At 39.1% G+C, this 17,370-nt stretch overlaps 1 protein-coding gene and 1 long non-coding RNA gene across 3 annotated transcripts in view; both read right to left on the reverse strand.

Annotated features, from left to right (window-relative positions):
- The window catches only part of LOC134806470 (uncharacterized), a 484,735-nt gene that overhangs the window by 265,375 nt on the left and 201,990 nt on the right, over positions 1–17,370 (reverse strand). The window lies entirely within an intron of this gene.
- LOC134806419 (cyclic AMP response element-binding protein A) overlaps positions 1–17,370 on the reverse strand; it is a 196,361-nt gene that overhangs the window by 4,356 nt on the left and 174,635 nt on the right. For both annotated transcript variants that reach the window (XM_063779687.1, XM_063779686.1), the window contains exon 3: positions 5,644–5,828. In XM_063779687.1, the coding sequence (XP_063635757.1) occupies positions 5,644–5,828 (185 nt within the window). The remainder of the gene's footprint in view (positions 1–5,643; positions 5,829–17,370) is intronic.

Genomic DNA, 17,370 nt, shown 5'->3' on the forward strand with positions numbered 1-17,370 from the left:
GAAGATAGATCCTTTGGCTTTAACTTTTGTATCACTGGTTCCCAAGTTGGCGATAAGTTGAAACCATCCTCCCTATTAAAATTCCTGGGGTGTTTCTTAATTTCAATTGCTTCTCGCACAACTCGAGGATAATAATGGCGTTCAGTGGAGACAACTTTTGGTCTATGCAACTCAATCCAGTGATTTGTGCCAGATGTAAGATGTGTGTTTGTTGTCTATAAGTGTGAGTTAATATGTGTTCAAAACGGGAAAGTTTTAAATAAAATATTATACCCTTAATTAAGTCCGGAATTCTGTACAGAAAAGGTCGCAGGCTTGTTAATCGTATTTCGAACACTTACAGTTTTTTAAGCGTAGGTCACAGAGCCAGTGGGGTGGAAACATGTTTATTAAGTATAGGTATTACCGTAAAATATGCCTACTTTGCTCCCCACTGGGTAATTATACTCCAAGTTTTTATAAGTTCAGGGTAATTTCGGGGTAGTGGAGCAAGAGACCAAGACAGCATACAGAATCCAAAGATGAGCCTAATGATGTTAATTATAGTTTATCACCAATAATGATGATTATTTTTCAGAAGACAAGTAGAATAAAAACATTTTTGCACACAATTTGGTCACCCTACTCAATGTGACGTCTTGTCGCTTTCCATACAGAGTATGACAAAAGTCATAGGGTGACCATGATTACTTAGGATAAGATTAATTGTACTTGAAAAATAAGAAAAATTAAACTAATTATCTTTTAATGTAAGTAATACTACCATATGTCAGAGTAAAAAAAAGTGGTTCTGGATCACGACCCAGAAATCACCCTGTATATGAAAATATCATAACCTCATTTAAGTGCTAGAACATGATAGTTAATCGTTGACTTTAAATATCAACATATCTAAAATATAATAATTAAAAAAATATTTTAAGTTCGAATTTTGGAGCGAAATATTATCAGGCACATTGTATATAACGATTTGTTTCAGAGATAATTGATTATCTAATATGAACTTTTAAATGGTATATATTTTTATAACCTTAATCAATTTAAACCACGGTAATCCGCCACATCATTTAGAGGCTCAAACGGAAAATTCTCCGCCCCACCTTTATAGAAAAGTCAGATTTTCTTGGGCTGTATTATTTTTATAGGCAAACTTCGACTGAAGCAACTTCAATCAAACTTGTACAGTAAGGCGATTAAGTAGGTCAGCACCTTGTAAATCAATTTACCAATAATCTCTATCTATCTATGTGTCTATTCTATCTATCTATCTTTTTATTTCCTATTTTTCTTTATCTATCTATCTTTGTATGTTGATTAGTATAGGCCTTGGTTCATTAAAAATAAATGATTTGATTGATTGATAATGAAGCCGTATCCTAGGATTGTTGTTCCGTATCGCATGTTCATAAACTCCAAACATAGGTATATCAGAGTATTTAGTTCATTATTTCATACAAACAGAACACTTAAAAAAAATTCTACACCTGCCTGTGTGACCTACCCTTAACCAGCTTATTATGTTACCAATATCTCGACAGCGATCTGCTCTCGTTTCCAAACATTTCTCAGAAAACCTCGATAATTACCATCCAGCCCTCATAAATATGTATACAATTACGAACCTTACCCCGTCGTAATAAGCAAAAAAATGTATGTATATTTATGAACAGGTCTGTACTGAAAAATCGCGTGGTGAAAGTAGCCACGTGATTTGAGTTGATTGACCTATCGTGACCTTATATTTAGGGTATTTTAGGCTAATTAATCCGTCTTATGAATCTAAGAATCCAATTACTACACGATGAATTTATTTACAGATGGTCAAGCCAAATTGGGTCTTATGCTAATGGCATAAAGATTATTCTCACTCGTGCGCATTTAAGAGATAAGTAGACTGTATTTCGTTGCAATAAAAGTAATGATTGACTGTAAACTGAGGGCTTACCGCGAACCACGTTCGACGTGTTGCCTCTCTGTCGCACTTGTAAATTGGTACGTAAGTGTGACATAGGCAACACGTCGAACGTGGTAGGCCCTCTGTATATGATTATGACGGTACCGAGAGTACTCGCAAAAAATTCACGTACCGCTGTTTCATTTGGATGTGAGCGTGATCACTGAAGAGGCTGAGTGGATTACAAGTAGAGATGCCACGAATATTCGGCAACTATTCGGTATTCGGCCTATTCGGCCATTTAGCCGAATATTCGGTATTCGGCCGATTGTTGCCTACTATTCGGCCGAATACCGAATATCTGCTGCACCTACCTAAAAAGAAAAATTACGCAATAATAAAAACTTTTTACAAAAAAAAGCAAACCGACTTCAAAAAGGATGAAATAAAATATTATCCTTTTTGAAGTCTATGCGTTACCAACTGATATGTTTGAAGTCGGTGCCAAGCCAAATTTTGAAGCATACCATGATTTTGGTGCGATTCGATAAGGATGTACCTACGTTGGATTGCCTTACACGACGACAATGAACATACTTTCTGTAGGTACAGTCGACGTTAAAAATATGTTTACACTTTTCGCCTTGTAACAAAGGTGTATGGTGCAAAAGTGTAAACATATCTTTGACGTCGATTGTATCTAAGAACACACCTCAGAACACACGATCAAACCTTCTTGGCGCAGTCTGTACCATGTTTGTCGGCACATTAGTGGAAATCCAATGCATTTTTTTTCCGTCGTATTTTTTAAAGAGCATTTCTTACTAATGCTCGAACAGTCTATAGCACGCAAGTGTGAGATTGGGACTGAGTAATTTCCCGTCCCTTATCCAGAGCACTACATTTCAAAATATAAAACAATTCAAGAAATTTACCTTCTTGCCAAATTTCACCTAAAGCGGTTCAGTTGTTTAGCCATGAAAAGGCGATACAGAGGCAGACAGAATTACTTACACATTTGTAATAGTTATTAGTACAGTTCTAATGGGATTTATAGCCATAAAGCTGATTATTTTTGACTGGTATTGTTACTACTTGGCTTGGCACCGACTTCAAACATATCAGTTGGTAACGCATAGACTTCAAAAAGGATAATATTTTATTTCATCCTTTTTGAAGTCGGTTTGCTTTTTTTTGTAAAAAGTTTTTATTTTTCCATTTTTAGTTTTAACGCATTGTTAAGAGCGCGACGCATGAATGAAAAACAAGATCATGTTTAACACTAAATTCGTGTACCTATTTCTTTAATAAATATGTAATCAGGAATTTTCTCGAGTCCGTCTGGGAAATTATAATTCCTGTCACTACTACACTAAATCCATCCTCCGCCCCGCCACTGACCCAATCCCTCAACGCCCCGATCACTCAACCTCACAGCGCATCAACCCCTGATCCAGGAACCCCTCGACCCTGAACCAGAAATTTTCTCGAGTCCGTCTAGGAAATTATAATTCCTGTCAACTAAATCCATCCGCCCGCCCCGCCACTGACCCAATCCCTCAGCCCCCCGATCACTCAACCTCACAGCACATCAACCCCTGATCCAGGAACCCCTCGATCCTGAACCAGCAACCCTTCAACCGCCATTCCCCGACCCCTTAATCCCTGACCCCTTAACTCCTAACCCTAATCCCCGATCAGTAGCCTTACCAGCTTACCACGAGTTTGACATTGATATATTCGCTAGCATGTTTGTAACTTGCTTCCTATGCATCTCGCTCGTACTAACCTTAGTGTGAGCGAGATGCATAATAAGTTACATTTAGATGCATCTTGTTAGGGAATAACGACTTGTTAGCGAATGTGTCAATGTCAAACTCGTGGTAAGGCTACAGTTGCAGTACATCAAATTGGTGGTTTTCGGAAGCAAATGCTCGAGTTACTTTAGAAAACCCCGAAATCACTTAACACGTGCCTTTAAAAATTGAGGAGTTCCCTCAATTCCTCATGGATTACATCATCAGACCAGAACCAAAAATAATACGGAAACACCTTGGAGGTAACTTCTTCCAAACAAAAAAAAGAATTACTCAAATCGGATCACAGGTGCCGGAGTAATCGCTGAACATACTTACATTTAAAGAAATCATCATCATTATCATCAAAGTAATCATCATCATCAGGTCTACTTCATCAAATTGGTGGTTTTCGGGAGAAAATGCTCGAGTTGCTTAAGAAAACGCCCAAAACACCATGCATGTGCCTTTAAAAATTGAGGAGTTCCCTCAATTCCTCATGGATCCCATCATCAGAACAGAACCAAATTAAAATGGGACCAACTCGGAGGTAGCTCCTTTCAAACAAAAAAAGAATTACTCAAATCGGACTACGGATGTCGGAGTAATCGGTGAACGTACATAGAAAAAAAAAAAAAAAAAAAATAGCCACAACCGAATACAGAACCTCCTCCTTCTATGAAATTGAAGTCGGTTAAAAATAACCGCAAACCAGTATATTTAATTTTAAAATGGTTTCTTGGAAAGTTGCTAAATACGAAAACCCTGTTTTTGAGCATTTGTTGATTACAAATAATTTTATTTTTATCATGGGTCTGATTTAATTGACTCTAACTACATTCACTAGTTCTGTTCAGTACGGTTACCATCAGTACGGTTACCATAAGTTTGTCACTGACATAAACGCCGTCGAGAACGTAATTTACTTTCTATACATCCCGTTTGCACTAATATGCGAGTGCGAGCGAGATGTATAGAAAGTAAATTACGTTCTCGACGGCGTTTATGTCAGTGACAATTTGACAAACTGATGGTAACCGTACTGAGCAACAAAAGTTAAACTTTAGCGAACGTTGTGCTTTGTTGGCGAACAGTTTTCATAATTAACGTGACTCAAAATGTTCGCATGTTATTGCCGAATATTAGGCGCTTCGGCCGAGAGAGGGGCCGTATATTCGGTATTCGGCAAAACTACTATTCGGGGCACTCTAATTAAAAGTATTACAACGACAACTGATTCCATATTAAGAATTTATAACCTAAAAACGCCAAATCTCGCAAAATTGTATTGAAATGAAATTAATTTGATTCATTCCCTAGTTGGATAGATGGGCGCACCATCTCTCTCGCTATATCGTAATCCAGTAAAGGATTCGTATAGGAGGTGCAAGCACACACTGCTTGCCCTTAGAGTCAGAGGCGGATTTGCAGTGTTGGCCGCCGTAGGCCCCAGGCCCTGTAGTAACTACTAGCCGCCTCTTTCTCAGCACCCATATATAGACTGCCGCCTTGCTGCCCCCCTAATATCTTGCCGCCCTAGGCCCGGGCCTACTAAGCCTTTATTAGGACAAATCTGCCACTGCTTAGAGTTGGTCAAAGGCGCATACACCATCAGAGAATTTGGGACGGGTATCGCCGTGGCGTGGTCTAGTGGTCAGGACGTTAGCCGCGTAACCTGAAGACACGGGATCCATTCCCGCCTCGGCCGGCCGCCGGTGGACTCGGTCACTTTTTCTTTAGAGAATAAGTATGTTATCTATTTGTGACGTTATCTATGAAAAGGGACCTTATTGCCGATGGCGCTTACGCCATTATTAACGATGCTCCGATATAAATACAATGCCCGCGCGACGCTGTGCGGCGTAAGCGCCATCGACAATAAGGTCCCTTTTCATAGATAATGCCCCATTTCAGTTAACAACTGTCTTACGTCCAAGTACTAAAGACACTCACTGTGTGGTCAATAACGTAGTCGAGGTGTGTGACGGGCGTGCCGGGGGTGGGCGAGGGGGGGCAGGACGAGGCGGGCGACTCGGGCTCCGACTTGGGCTCGGCCTTCACCTCCATGAGGGAGTCGCTGGAGCGCCGCCGGCTCCACGCGCTGGCGGGGATGGTGGGGTAGCACTCGTCTTCCATGTCTGGAATTTAAAAAAACGGTTGAGAACCAAGGTGATAGCTGACGAAGATTGGCTTGATACAGACTCATGGGTATGACCAATGAGAATTTGAAATAGAGAGTTACTGTCATGGTAAATTATGTAGCTACAGTACATTTACTGCCATCTTTCGACAGAAGATTAAAACTTTTACAACGCCATTTGACTTTGACCATTATTCTTTTACTGATATGTGTTAACTTGTTAAATATTAATATTAACGCCATCTACTCGAGAGTAGGCTGAAGGTTATGGCGCCTCCGCTCGAAAATATTGCACCATACCTTTGGCCTAGTGTCGAGTAGATGGCGTTAATGTTAATATTTAACAAGTTAAGTAACACATATCAGTGAAAGAATAAGGATTAAAGTTAAATGGCGTTGTAAAAGTTTTAATCTTCTGTCGAAAGATGGCAGTAAATTTACAGTTGCTACAACATTTACTTTGACAATCCGCCTCTATATACTCTATTCTCTTTGGTATGGCTATAGCTGAGTAATGTAGTTGTAGAGAATGTAGAGTATCTTTAAATGAGTTTTGAGGTTATGCGCCGTACCGAACTAGGTATGTACAAAATAAGCAAGAAAAAACCTTTTCATCACACTCGCTCAGTAAATGTGAAATTGCACGCAGGTTTAACGGGAGTTATAAAAAAATCGTTCTCCCTAGGGAGTTATGAAGTTTCTAGTGCCATAATTAACAATTTTTTGTCTTTATACTTAATATTTGTATCGCAAGTGTGATGAAAAATATTGTGTGTAACTCGCGGCGTAATAATATTGCAAACTCGAGTCTATAAATCGCTCCGGCAAGCCGTCGCGATTTAACTTACTCTCGTTTGCAATATTCAACTTACGCCCCATGTTGCACAATGTACTATTGTAGTTCCAGTAAAGTAATACATTTAATTCTCATAGGGCGATTAACACATGTTAAGTGTGTTAAATATTCTTCTTAACGTATGTTAAATGGTCACTACCGCTACCTGTTAAGTTAAATAGCCTACGGACGATTACGTATGCAGCAATAACGTCATTATATGTACAAGGCTGTCTTGCACTAACAGGTACACATGTAGTGCATAATTTATTATCCATCGTATTTTCACGGAATGTGCGAACGTGTCTTGCTAAGTCAGTCAGTACAAAAAGTACTGAGGTTGACTGAAGTAGCGTGACAAATACGAACGTTTCCGAGAAAATACGATGGAAAACAATTATGCACTACATCTGTCTGTACCTATCGTATATAAAATAAAGAGTATGAGAGATAAAGAGTATTTTTTCGTTATCAATTCATGGGCCTAGCCAAAATGACATCGTAATTCGACAAACATCAAACAAAAAGTAATATTTCCATACATTATTTAAGTTTCGACTGGCATTTTCTATCCACGATTGTCATTTTGGCTAGACCCCCTTCATTGTCATGTGGTGGATCTGCTGATGGGATCCGTGAGAAATCGAGGAAACTCTTCAAATATTATAGACACTTATTTACATTTTTAAAGTGAAACTGATGGTGAAGAACATAAACGGAACTCTGTAATAAAATATATTTTATTACCTACAGAGTTCCGAATGTTTCCGAGAAAATACGATGGAAATCAATTATGCACTACATCGGCAAACCTACCTAAACTGAAGATTTGATTGTGATTTTACTTCAAAAAATTAACCAACCTAATATATTTAGTTCAGCATCCTTCACCAAAATATTGTTTAGTTTTCTTTTCTACCAATTCGCCAACTTGCTATAAAATAATGATTATTTACATCACAAAATTTAGCCCCATTTAAACATGCAAATCAACAGATTTCGCTGTTTATTACACATGTAACAAACACTGCATGCGCATACAATAAACGCATTAACTGCATTTCAACGCTCATTCCAATTCACACCTTGTTCTAATGCAATAGGGTACACAATTGAAGGGTTTTTAAATGGAGTTGTAGTTATGTTAATGCTGTTATGTTATGCCACTTATTGTTTTTGCAGATGCCTTTGAATGCATCATTGCTTACCAAATAACATCATTAAATCATTATTTACGCTAATTAGGCGAGCATACAACAGATGTTTAATTCCTTTGATGAATAGAGTGAGACCAAGAAAAGTCTGCAGCGATTTTGATAGCCCACGCAGTGCAAGTGTTATTTATAAGTACGTCATAATTTTATAGAAGTTTGATGTTTGAAATGACACTTGCACTGCGTGGGCTATCGAAATCGCTGCAGACTTTTCTTGGTCTAACTCAGTGGTGGACAAACTTTCTTCGTGGGGGGCCAGAAAGTTTAGGAAATTTAAGTGGAGGGCCAGAATTGTAGCCAATTTTTTTTTTTATTTGTGACAATCGTGAGCCAATGCCATATAGCCCATATACAAATTATTTCATAGGACCGGCGGCGGGCCGGATAAAATCCATTCGCGGGCCGCAGGTGGCCCGCGGGCCGTACTTTGCCCACCACTGGTCTAACTCTATATATGTACATCTACCTAGGTCCTAGGTAGGTAGGTAAGTACCAGTAGCGGAGCGTATTTTTGGGGAAATATCTGAAAACTATACATTTGTAATTATAATGGTATGGGTGACCAAAGCTTTTTGTAGATTTTTTAAACTTTTTCTTAATTTGTACCTACCTACAAATTTGTACGGAATCCTCGGTGGGCGAGTCCGACTCGCACTTGTTAGGGCCGATACAGACGGACTGCAACCCGACTGCAGTTTGTATGGGAACTGCACGCCGACTGCAACGACGGCGTGCAGTTCCCATACAAGTTGCAGTCAGTCTGTACCGGCCCTTATGCACAGTAATAGTTTTTAACTATTTAAGTTTTAAACAACTAAGGCACATTGTCAATTTTTGCTGGTAACGATGGTAACTCCAAGTTTAACCGGTTAACCCCGGGTTAGTGAGATGGTGCAAGTTGCGCTAAGTGAACTTACTTTGTGCGTGTGTTCTTACGTGAAGTAACATTAGTGTAAATTTAAGCTTACGTATGTCTGAAATATAACAGATTTTATGTGATCAATTCATTAAGACCATCTATTCGTCTATTGCCAGACTCATCTATCACTATTAAGAATAATCTGTGTTAATAGAAACAGTTCACTGAAGCTTGAGCTGAAGAGTTTTGAATTTAAAAAAAAGAAAAAAAAATGGTATTTTATTTTGTCTAGACTAGGCATTAGGTCGTCGACACCTTCAGATCTAGACAATATCACACGTCATTACATTGTTTTCCGGAATACAAATGTCTAACATCAAAGGTGTGAAAGAATTCCTAATTAGGTACCTACCTATAATTTTTTCAAAACCACATTAAGTCCCAAATGGTCTACCGTTTCTGATACAGTTTGTAGGAAGAAACTTCGGTCGAACACTTTATAATGCTTTAGAGGCCTATTCGAACCTACACTGACATCAGAATGATGTCATTTAGTTATCGTGCGTCTCGCTCGCGCCTATACATGTACGGACAAGTACGAGCAAAATGCACGTAATAACTAAAACACATGATTTGGGTGTCATTCTGTACCCCTATCATTTTATAGCGTGACGTTAGAACGTGTTTGCGTTAAGTGTAATTTTGTATGGGATTTTGAGTTACCAAAGCGTCCCGCTTGGCGCGCTGTTCAAAATCCCATACAAAAATAGACAACGCAAACGCGAACGCTCTCGAATTAAATTTACACTACATAGGGGTTCTGTACGGCTACCACCAGTTTTGACATTGACATATTAGCTCGCGTCTACGTAAATTACTTTCTATACATCTCGCTTGCACTAATATGCGAGTACGAGCGAGATGCATAGAAAGTAAGTTACTTAGACGTGAGTGAATATGTCATGTAAAAACTGGTGGTAGTGGTTCTGATGTCAGTACGTTAAGAGTGGGTGTCTACTGGCCATTACGGGGTCGAAGGAATTCTGGCCAAGATGGCACACTCTGACGACACCGATTGGCGTATGTGTAGCGAAGAGGAAGAGACAGTAAAACACCTAATGTGTGAATGTCCCGCCCTCGCCAGACAAAGAATGAAGGACTTTGGAGCAGGATATCTGGAACCAAAGGACTTTAAAACGCTACCCATGAGCTCCATCATCCGGCACATGGAGATGGTGGGAAAAGCTCTTGAGTAGTTGACGGATCTTTCCTAGGGGGTAATTGCACAAAAGATCCCTATGGGTCGAAGTGTATCCGCAAGGGCCCCCGAAAACGATAAGATAATATGGAAGAGTGATAGAGATACACAAAGCGATTCGATGGCGAAGCGCAAGCCTTGGCTAGGCCGCCTGTAAGTGGAGTCCGCAACTCGTGTTCGATCGGAATAAACGCCACAGCCGATTTGCAAGCCGTTTTGGTGAAAGGAACCGTCGGGTGAACGCACTGCCGTTGATTCACACGTATCTCCAAATGTCAAACGCCTCTGACATGTAAAATGGCGTCTGTACTGGCCATTGTATCCGGTTGTGTTTAGCTATAGGTTATGTTTGTGAGTATGCTAATTAGTTCTAAATAGTTCTAATGCAATACCTGACTGATTTGTTATTTGAATATTTTGACATGACTAATAATTTATTTGTGATAAGTACATTTTTAGGGTTCCGTACCGAAAGGGTATAACGGGACCCTATTACTAAGACTCCGCTGTCCGTCCGTCCGTCCGTCCGTCTGTCCGTCCGTCCGTCCGTCTGTCACCAGGCTGTATCTCACGAACCGTGATAGCTAGACAGTTGAAATTTTCACAGATGATGTATTTCTGTTGCCGCTATAACAACAAATTCTAAAAACAGAATAAAATAAAGATTTAAGTGGGGCTCCCATACAACAAATGTGATTTTTGACCGAAGTTAAGCAACGTCAGGCGGGGTGAGTACTTGGATGGGTGACCGTTTTTTTTGCCGTTTTTTGCATTATGGTACGGAACCCTTCGTGCGCGAGTCCGACTCGCACTTGCCCGGTTTTTTAATGATGCGTGATGGTGATGGGTAGCCTACCAAGGGCGCAAAATTTTGATAGGTATTTTTAATTTTTTCGATTTAATTATCTTAATTGTAGTTAATTTTAGTTTTATATTTATTTTATAACACTTCTTATATAATAAATGAGTTTCGCTCCCTTTATATACCATTGTATATAGTAGTAGTAAAACACTTTATTGTACAAAAATCAAAACAAAACAGGAAAAATAACATTCGTTATTAGTACAAAGGCGAACTTATCCCTTTATATATGACACCGTAAGATTGTGAACCCGTTAGTTTATAATGTAACGTAGGTTAGGTTAGGTTAGATTATAATCTCCATACCGTCAGTTTATAAAGTAACTAGCGAGATTATAATATGACGAGTGTTTACAATTTTACGGTGACATATACATGGTACAGATGGTACACTCCTAAACTACAATGTGAAAATTATCTTTAAAAATCGTTTCATACTGCATGTAGCACTAAAACCTACTTCTTGATTGAATTTGTGATTATTAGAAAAACCGGACAAGTGCGAGTCAGACTCGCCCACCGAGGGTTCGTTGCTTTTTAGTATTTGTTGTTATAGTGGCAACAGAAATATATCATCTCTGAAAATTTCAACTGCCTAGCTATTACGGTTCATGAGATACAGCCTGGTGACAGACGGACGGACGGACAGCGGAGTCTTAGTAATGGGGTCCCGTTTTAACCCTTTGGGTACGGAACCCTAAAAATACACTCTGTAGGTATAAGACGAGAAACCCCCCCCCCCCCCCATCAGTAGAGTAATAAGCAGTGATCGTTAATTTTCCACCAATTTTGGTGCAGCATTGTTGGTTAAAAGCACCTGTATGCCCTACGCTAGGTGGAATAGATAATAAGGGTTAATAACAGTAATATTAACCTTAACCAATCCTCTCCCTAGAAAAAAATTGAAGAAAATCCTTTATTTTTACTAAGCCGCACCAAAATTGCTGGAAAATTAACGATCACTGGTAATAAGGCGTCATGTATTGTGTATTCGTAACCCGCGTAATGTTCTAAATGTACACACGGGTTTTATTAAATTTTATTACGTGAAGCGTAAACAAGAACAGGCGTGAAATACAGTATTATGCCATTTTATTCCTTAACAACATTACCTTTTAACATATTTAATTACACAAACGGGTCTACCGCGATATAATTTCATTGTTTTTACCTTTAATTCAATTTCTTTGTCTACCCCGAACATTTTTATAAACTAATTTCGGGTAGTTTAGTGGTGTTTTATTAATATCTCCGTTGACATTTGTTGGGACGTCAGTCTTTCCGTGACCACCGCTGGTGCAACTCAGCTGAAACGTCGGAATTAAAGGTAAAAACAATGAAATTATATCGCGGTAGACCCGTTTGTGTAATTAAATATGTGTACAAAACGCGAGAGTTTAAAGTGTTGTATTACCTTTTAACAGTCTACTAATTTGGTTCGCGTGTTTTGTTAATTTGGTAATTAAAACTTTTCGATATAAAATAAATGCATGAAAATGTACAAACAAAAATAAGTAAAAATTCAGAAAACTTTGTATATATAAACATATTAATTATTTATATTTCAGAAGGACAAAATACAACAGAATTAACTACAAAGAAATAAAACCGGACAAGGGTATCGTCTTGGGTCGTCCCATTCGTTTTTCGTCAAGTTCTTAAATTAGTCATTAATGTAGAATGAGTGACGAAAGCAGAATAGGACTAATTTAAGAACTTGACGAAAAACTAATGGGACGACCCAAGACGATACCGGAGTCGCACACCGAGAGTTCCGTACTTTTTAGTATTTGTTGTCATAGCGGCAACAGAAATACATCATCTGTGAAAATTTCAACTGTCTAGCTATCACGGTTCATGAGATACAGTCTGGTGACAGACAGACGGACAGAGTCAAAGTATTAGGGTCCCGTTTTTACCCTTTGGGTTACGGATACGGAACCCTAATAAGTAACATGATACAAAAAAAATATACGCCGTATTCATGTACGATGTAGGTACAGCCAGCAAAACCATTAAATTAGCTTAGCACCCCTGCAATCCTGCATACAAATATGTATGCAAGTGCTAAGTTATAGTATGAATTATCTCAGGTGATTTTTTCGGGCTCGGACCCTAATCTGTTAAACAAAAGGTATTATTTCCTTTATGCAGTGGTTACACTACTTACTGCTAATAGCCCCGACATAAGTAACGGGAACAAGCCCGTTTAAAAAGCAAACTTACTATTCTATTTATATGGTTCAAATTCATGAAACAGCCCATAACGGAGATAACACGTTTTGTTATCTCCAAAAACAATACCACCCTGATTGTTCTCTGAACGAGCTGTCACATGAATTTGAACCTTAATACTATAACGATAGTTGCTTTTTCAACGACATGGTTGCTTTGGCACGTGCTGAAGAGCGCTCTTAAAAGAAACAATGGCTTTTGTTTAACGGATTAGCACCCAAACCCGAAAAAATCATCTGAGATAATTTATACTATAATAGTTTTACTGACTGTACTTAAATATGTATGAAATCTCATTCATTGTACAAGTCAGTCAATTATATCAAAGTCGTAATAAACCAGTCATGGATGTAATAAATTTAATGATAATTACTTTAATTACAGTCGTATACAAATTAATCGATTCTATATGTATGTTATAAGTAAAAAAATCTACTTTATCAGCAGGAACGTGTCAGTGCAGTAAATTACTGTAGAATTAGTTTAAAACGTGCCTGCTTTTGCGATAAGTTTTTGCTGATTATTTATATATAATACTATATTAATACATAACCTATTAACATGACAAAAATTAGCGATAAAAGAAATCGTAAATTGATTCGCTAAGTATATAATATTCAGGCGCTGCGCAGACGGCCAAGCGTGCTTAGGGTTGTCACATGGAAAGTTGAATATCCTGACAAGTTCGGACATCATCCTAATAATCCTGGACGGTCATTTCTCCAAACAATTAATCTCTTTAATTAGACCGTTTTTCCAGGTTTTTAAAATCTCGTTTTTACCTCCATTCGTGAGTGACTAGCTCCTTAACTCGCCACCATATGCTGTACCTTCTAGTGGTTAGTTTAGGTTTCTAAAAACCATAAGGGCCGCCATACACGTACTGCTTTGAGCAGTCAGTGCCAACAGCTTCAAGCGGTCTCCGTTGGGTGATCTGCAGTTTCAATACAAAATCGTCATTCGCAATACACGAACCGCTCAAGCAGTTGCAACTGCTTCGGGCGGTTGGCTGCGCGGTGAAATTTCATCATGCGGTCAAGCTGCAAAAGCAGTCCGTGTATGTTGATCACTGGGTTACTGCTCGAGCAGTTCGTGTATGGCGGCTCTAACACTCGCCAAGTTAAGTCCCCCCGCAATCCTGAAATAGAAATAAAAATCCTGCCATGTTAGGGGAGAGGCTGACCCTCACGTATGACGACTCTAAGCGTGCTTGACGAACACTTAGGTTTAATAATAACGATTGTCGTATACTACTTAACTTGAAACTACGTCAATCGGAATAGATTTTTTTGAAAATTAATCGATTTCTCGTTTGTCGTAAAACGACTGAATATACGAAAATCATAAAATGTAAAAAGTCAAACGGAGCTATATGGTTAAATATACATAAGTTTATTAAGTACCTACATCGAATTGTGTAAAAATATAAAGAGAAAAATGGGGACTACATATGTATACTATCCTCTTATTTATCGAAGTAGTAGCGAAGCCGGCGGGGTAGAAGCAGACCGAAGTCCGAAATGGAGAAGGCCGTTAGGCAGGTATAGGTACAGGATAGCCAAAAATTAAGTGCCTTCCCGTTGCCAGGGAGGTTATCGGATTATACTGAGCAACTTTGACTATGGGACCAACCCCGAAATAGCGAAACCACCCTGTATATGGTAGGAAATGGCAAGGGACGGGAACGAATGAAGAAAAAGAGGGGATGCCTGTGCCCAGCAGTGGGACATTACAATAGGATAATTAAAAAATGGTAGCGAAGGTGTACGAGTAAGTCGGTTAAGTGCGATAAGTACCGATAGGTATGCACGATAGTGGCGCTTACTTGCGCACAATCGCTATGATTTATGGGCATTGTAATACAACCATTACGATCACGTGTGGCCTTAGTGAGCGGCGTTCAGATTTTAGGATTTGTTACAGCTTTGATATTGTCAGGAGTGCGGTTATGGGAAAAATTTGCCTGTCCCATAAAAATCAGCGGCATCACATCACCCGGAATGTATAAAAACTAGGGAATGCAAATCGGTTATTTTCGGTTATTTTTTGTATGGAAATTATCGGTTATTAACCGAAACCGCGGTTATTTCCATACAAAAAATAACCGATTTGCATTCCCTAATAAAAACAGCCAAAATTTATTTCGCGATTTCGGCATTGATGGTCTCATAATAAAAGTTGTTCAGTATGATATGACCTATAAGATCAGTACGCAGAGTATGGCTGCTGGTTAAAATGGATGGCCTTCTGAATCCCTAACAACGTTTGTCCTAAAGTCACTTGCTCTAACTGGTTTGTCCTAATGGGCACAATGGCACATGCCCTAACGATCAATTGTCATAACGATTATTTTCAATAATGTAATGGTTCTGAAAAATTGTTAGGTTAGAACTTGCTGCCACAAAAGTGGGTTAGGTTAGAACTGCGACCCTCGCAAAAGAGAAAAAATATGCTTAATAATAATAACATTAGGATAATTAATGAATAATAGGGAACCAAAATTAGAGTATACGAGTGTTAGGACAACTGATCATTATGACCAGCGGTCGGCAACCTTTTTTTGCGTAGTTTTAGTAGCGTAGTTACGATGAGTAAGTTGACGCGGGCCGAACTTTGTTAATATTTATGACTTTATCAGACATTGTCGTTTCTCAATATTACATAGCCAGAGAGGCTCGCAGGCCGCAAGTGACAGTTTCACGAGCCGCATGCGGCCCGCGGGCCGCAGGTTGCCGACCGCCGATTATGACCAACAATATTAGGAAATGCAAAGATAGGAGAAAAGACTTTAGGGATTCAGATATAGATCCGGTTAAAATTTCACCCTGTATAAAACGTGTTAACAAAGAGTGTTTTCTTGAAACGCTCGTTGAATTCGCGACAAATCTCCGAGTGCATTACAAACATCTCTGTTGTTTACAAAGTGGAGACTTTTAACCGATAAGAAGAAAAAAATACAAGGAAAATGGAATTTCAAAATCTCATACAAATAACGATATAATAGACATACCTAACGCAAAAGCGAACGCTCGTCACGCTGAATCGAATTTCCGTAGAAAACAGTAGGTATTAATTCGTTTATGTCATAATAAGTTTGTACAAAAATTTCATTTTTGGTACAAGCTTTTATCGCTGATTACTTTTCTTACGACAGACAACTAATACTCATCGAGACAATTCTAAAAACCCCTAACACAATTAGGTTGCGTTGTTTCATCACAGAGTTCCTATGGCCACCTCCTGTCTCCATCATCGGATCAGCTCGATTGTACCATAATATTGCATTGTCATCCGATTTATACATGCATGCAAAATTTCAGCTTAATCGGAAACCGGGAAGTGGATCAAATTTAACTTGCAAGATTTGATTACAGACAGACAACGGTCAGGTGAAACTAAATAAAAGCTTGTAATAAAAGAGCATGGCATACGAACTCTCATCTCTCATTGATCGCGCGGAATGCTGGCAACTATTGAGGTAAATAGAGTCATTACTGCATGCATTATGTTACATACGTGTGTTGTAATTGCTGTGGTTAACAGTTCTGTAAATCGTTATTTCACATTTGACTTGTTTCCAAAGATGGCAGCACCTCACCGTGATCCCGTAAGAGATTCGCATATGAGGTGCAAGCACGTACTGCTCGCCCTTAGGCCCACTTGCACCATCCCACTAACCCGGGGTTAAGCGGTTAAACCGTTAAGTAACCTAGTGTCAAATTGTCTTGTCTTTAAAACGCTAGCCATGAGCTCCATCATCCGACACATGGATATGGTTGGAAAAGGTCTTGAGTAGTTGACGGATCTTCTCTAGGGGGTAATTGCACAAAAGATCCCTATGGCTCGAAGTGTATCCGCAAGGGCCCCCGAAAACAATAAGATAAGATAAGATAGTGTCAAATTGTAGTGGTAACCATGGTAACTCCAAGTTTAACCGGTTAACCCCGGGTTAATGGAATGGTGCAAGTAGGCCTTAGAGTTGGTCAAAGACTTTCTAAGATTGCATAGGTATACTAAAGAAATTGGGACGGGTATCTCCGTGAGGGGGTATCCTAGAGGTCCAGGGCGTTAGCCGTTATTTCAGTTTAGAAAAGCATAAAAACTTTATATTAAAGGAAAAAATTGAAAAATTACGCTTCCGGCAGGACTTGAACCCGCAGCTCCGCAATCCGTGCGTTAGCTCTCCCAATTGAGCTACGGAAGCCTACCAGAATCTCGCAAATCTTTCCATTCCTTCCCTTACTTATGTATTAATACTAGTGGCTCTGTGAGCTGTA

This window comes from Cydia splendana, chromosome 3 (genome assembly GCF_910591565.1).
Source record: "Cydia splendana chromosome 3, ilCydSple1.2, whole genome shotgun sequence".
Taxonomy (NCBI): domain Eukaryota; kingdom Metazoa; phylum Arthropoda; class Insecta; order Lepidoptera; family Tortricidae; genus Cydia; species Cydia splendana.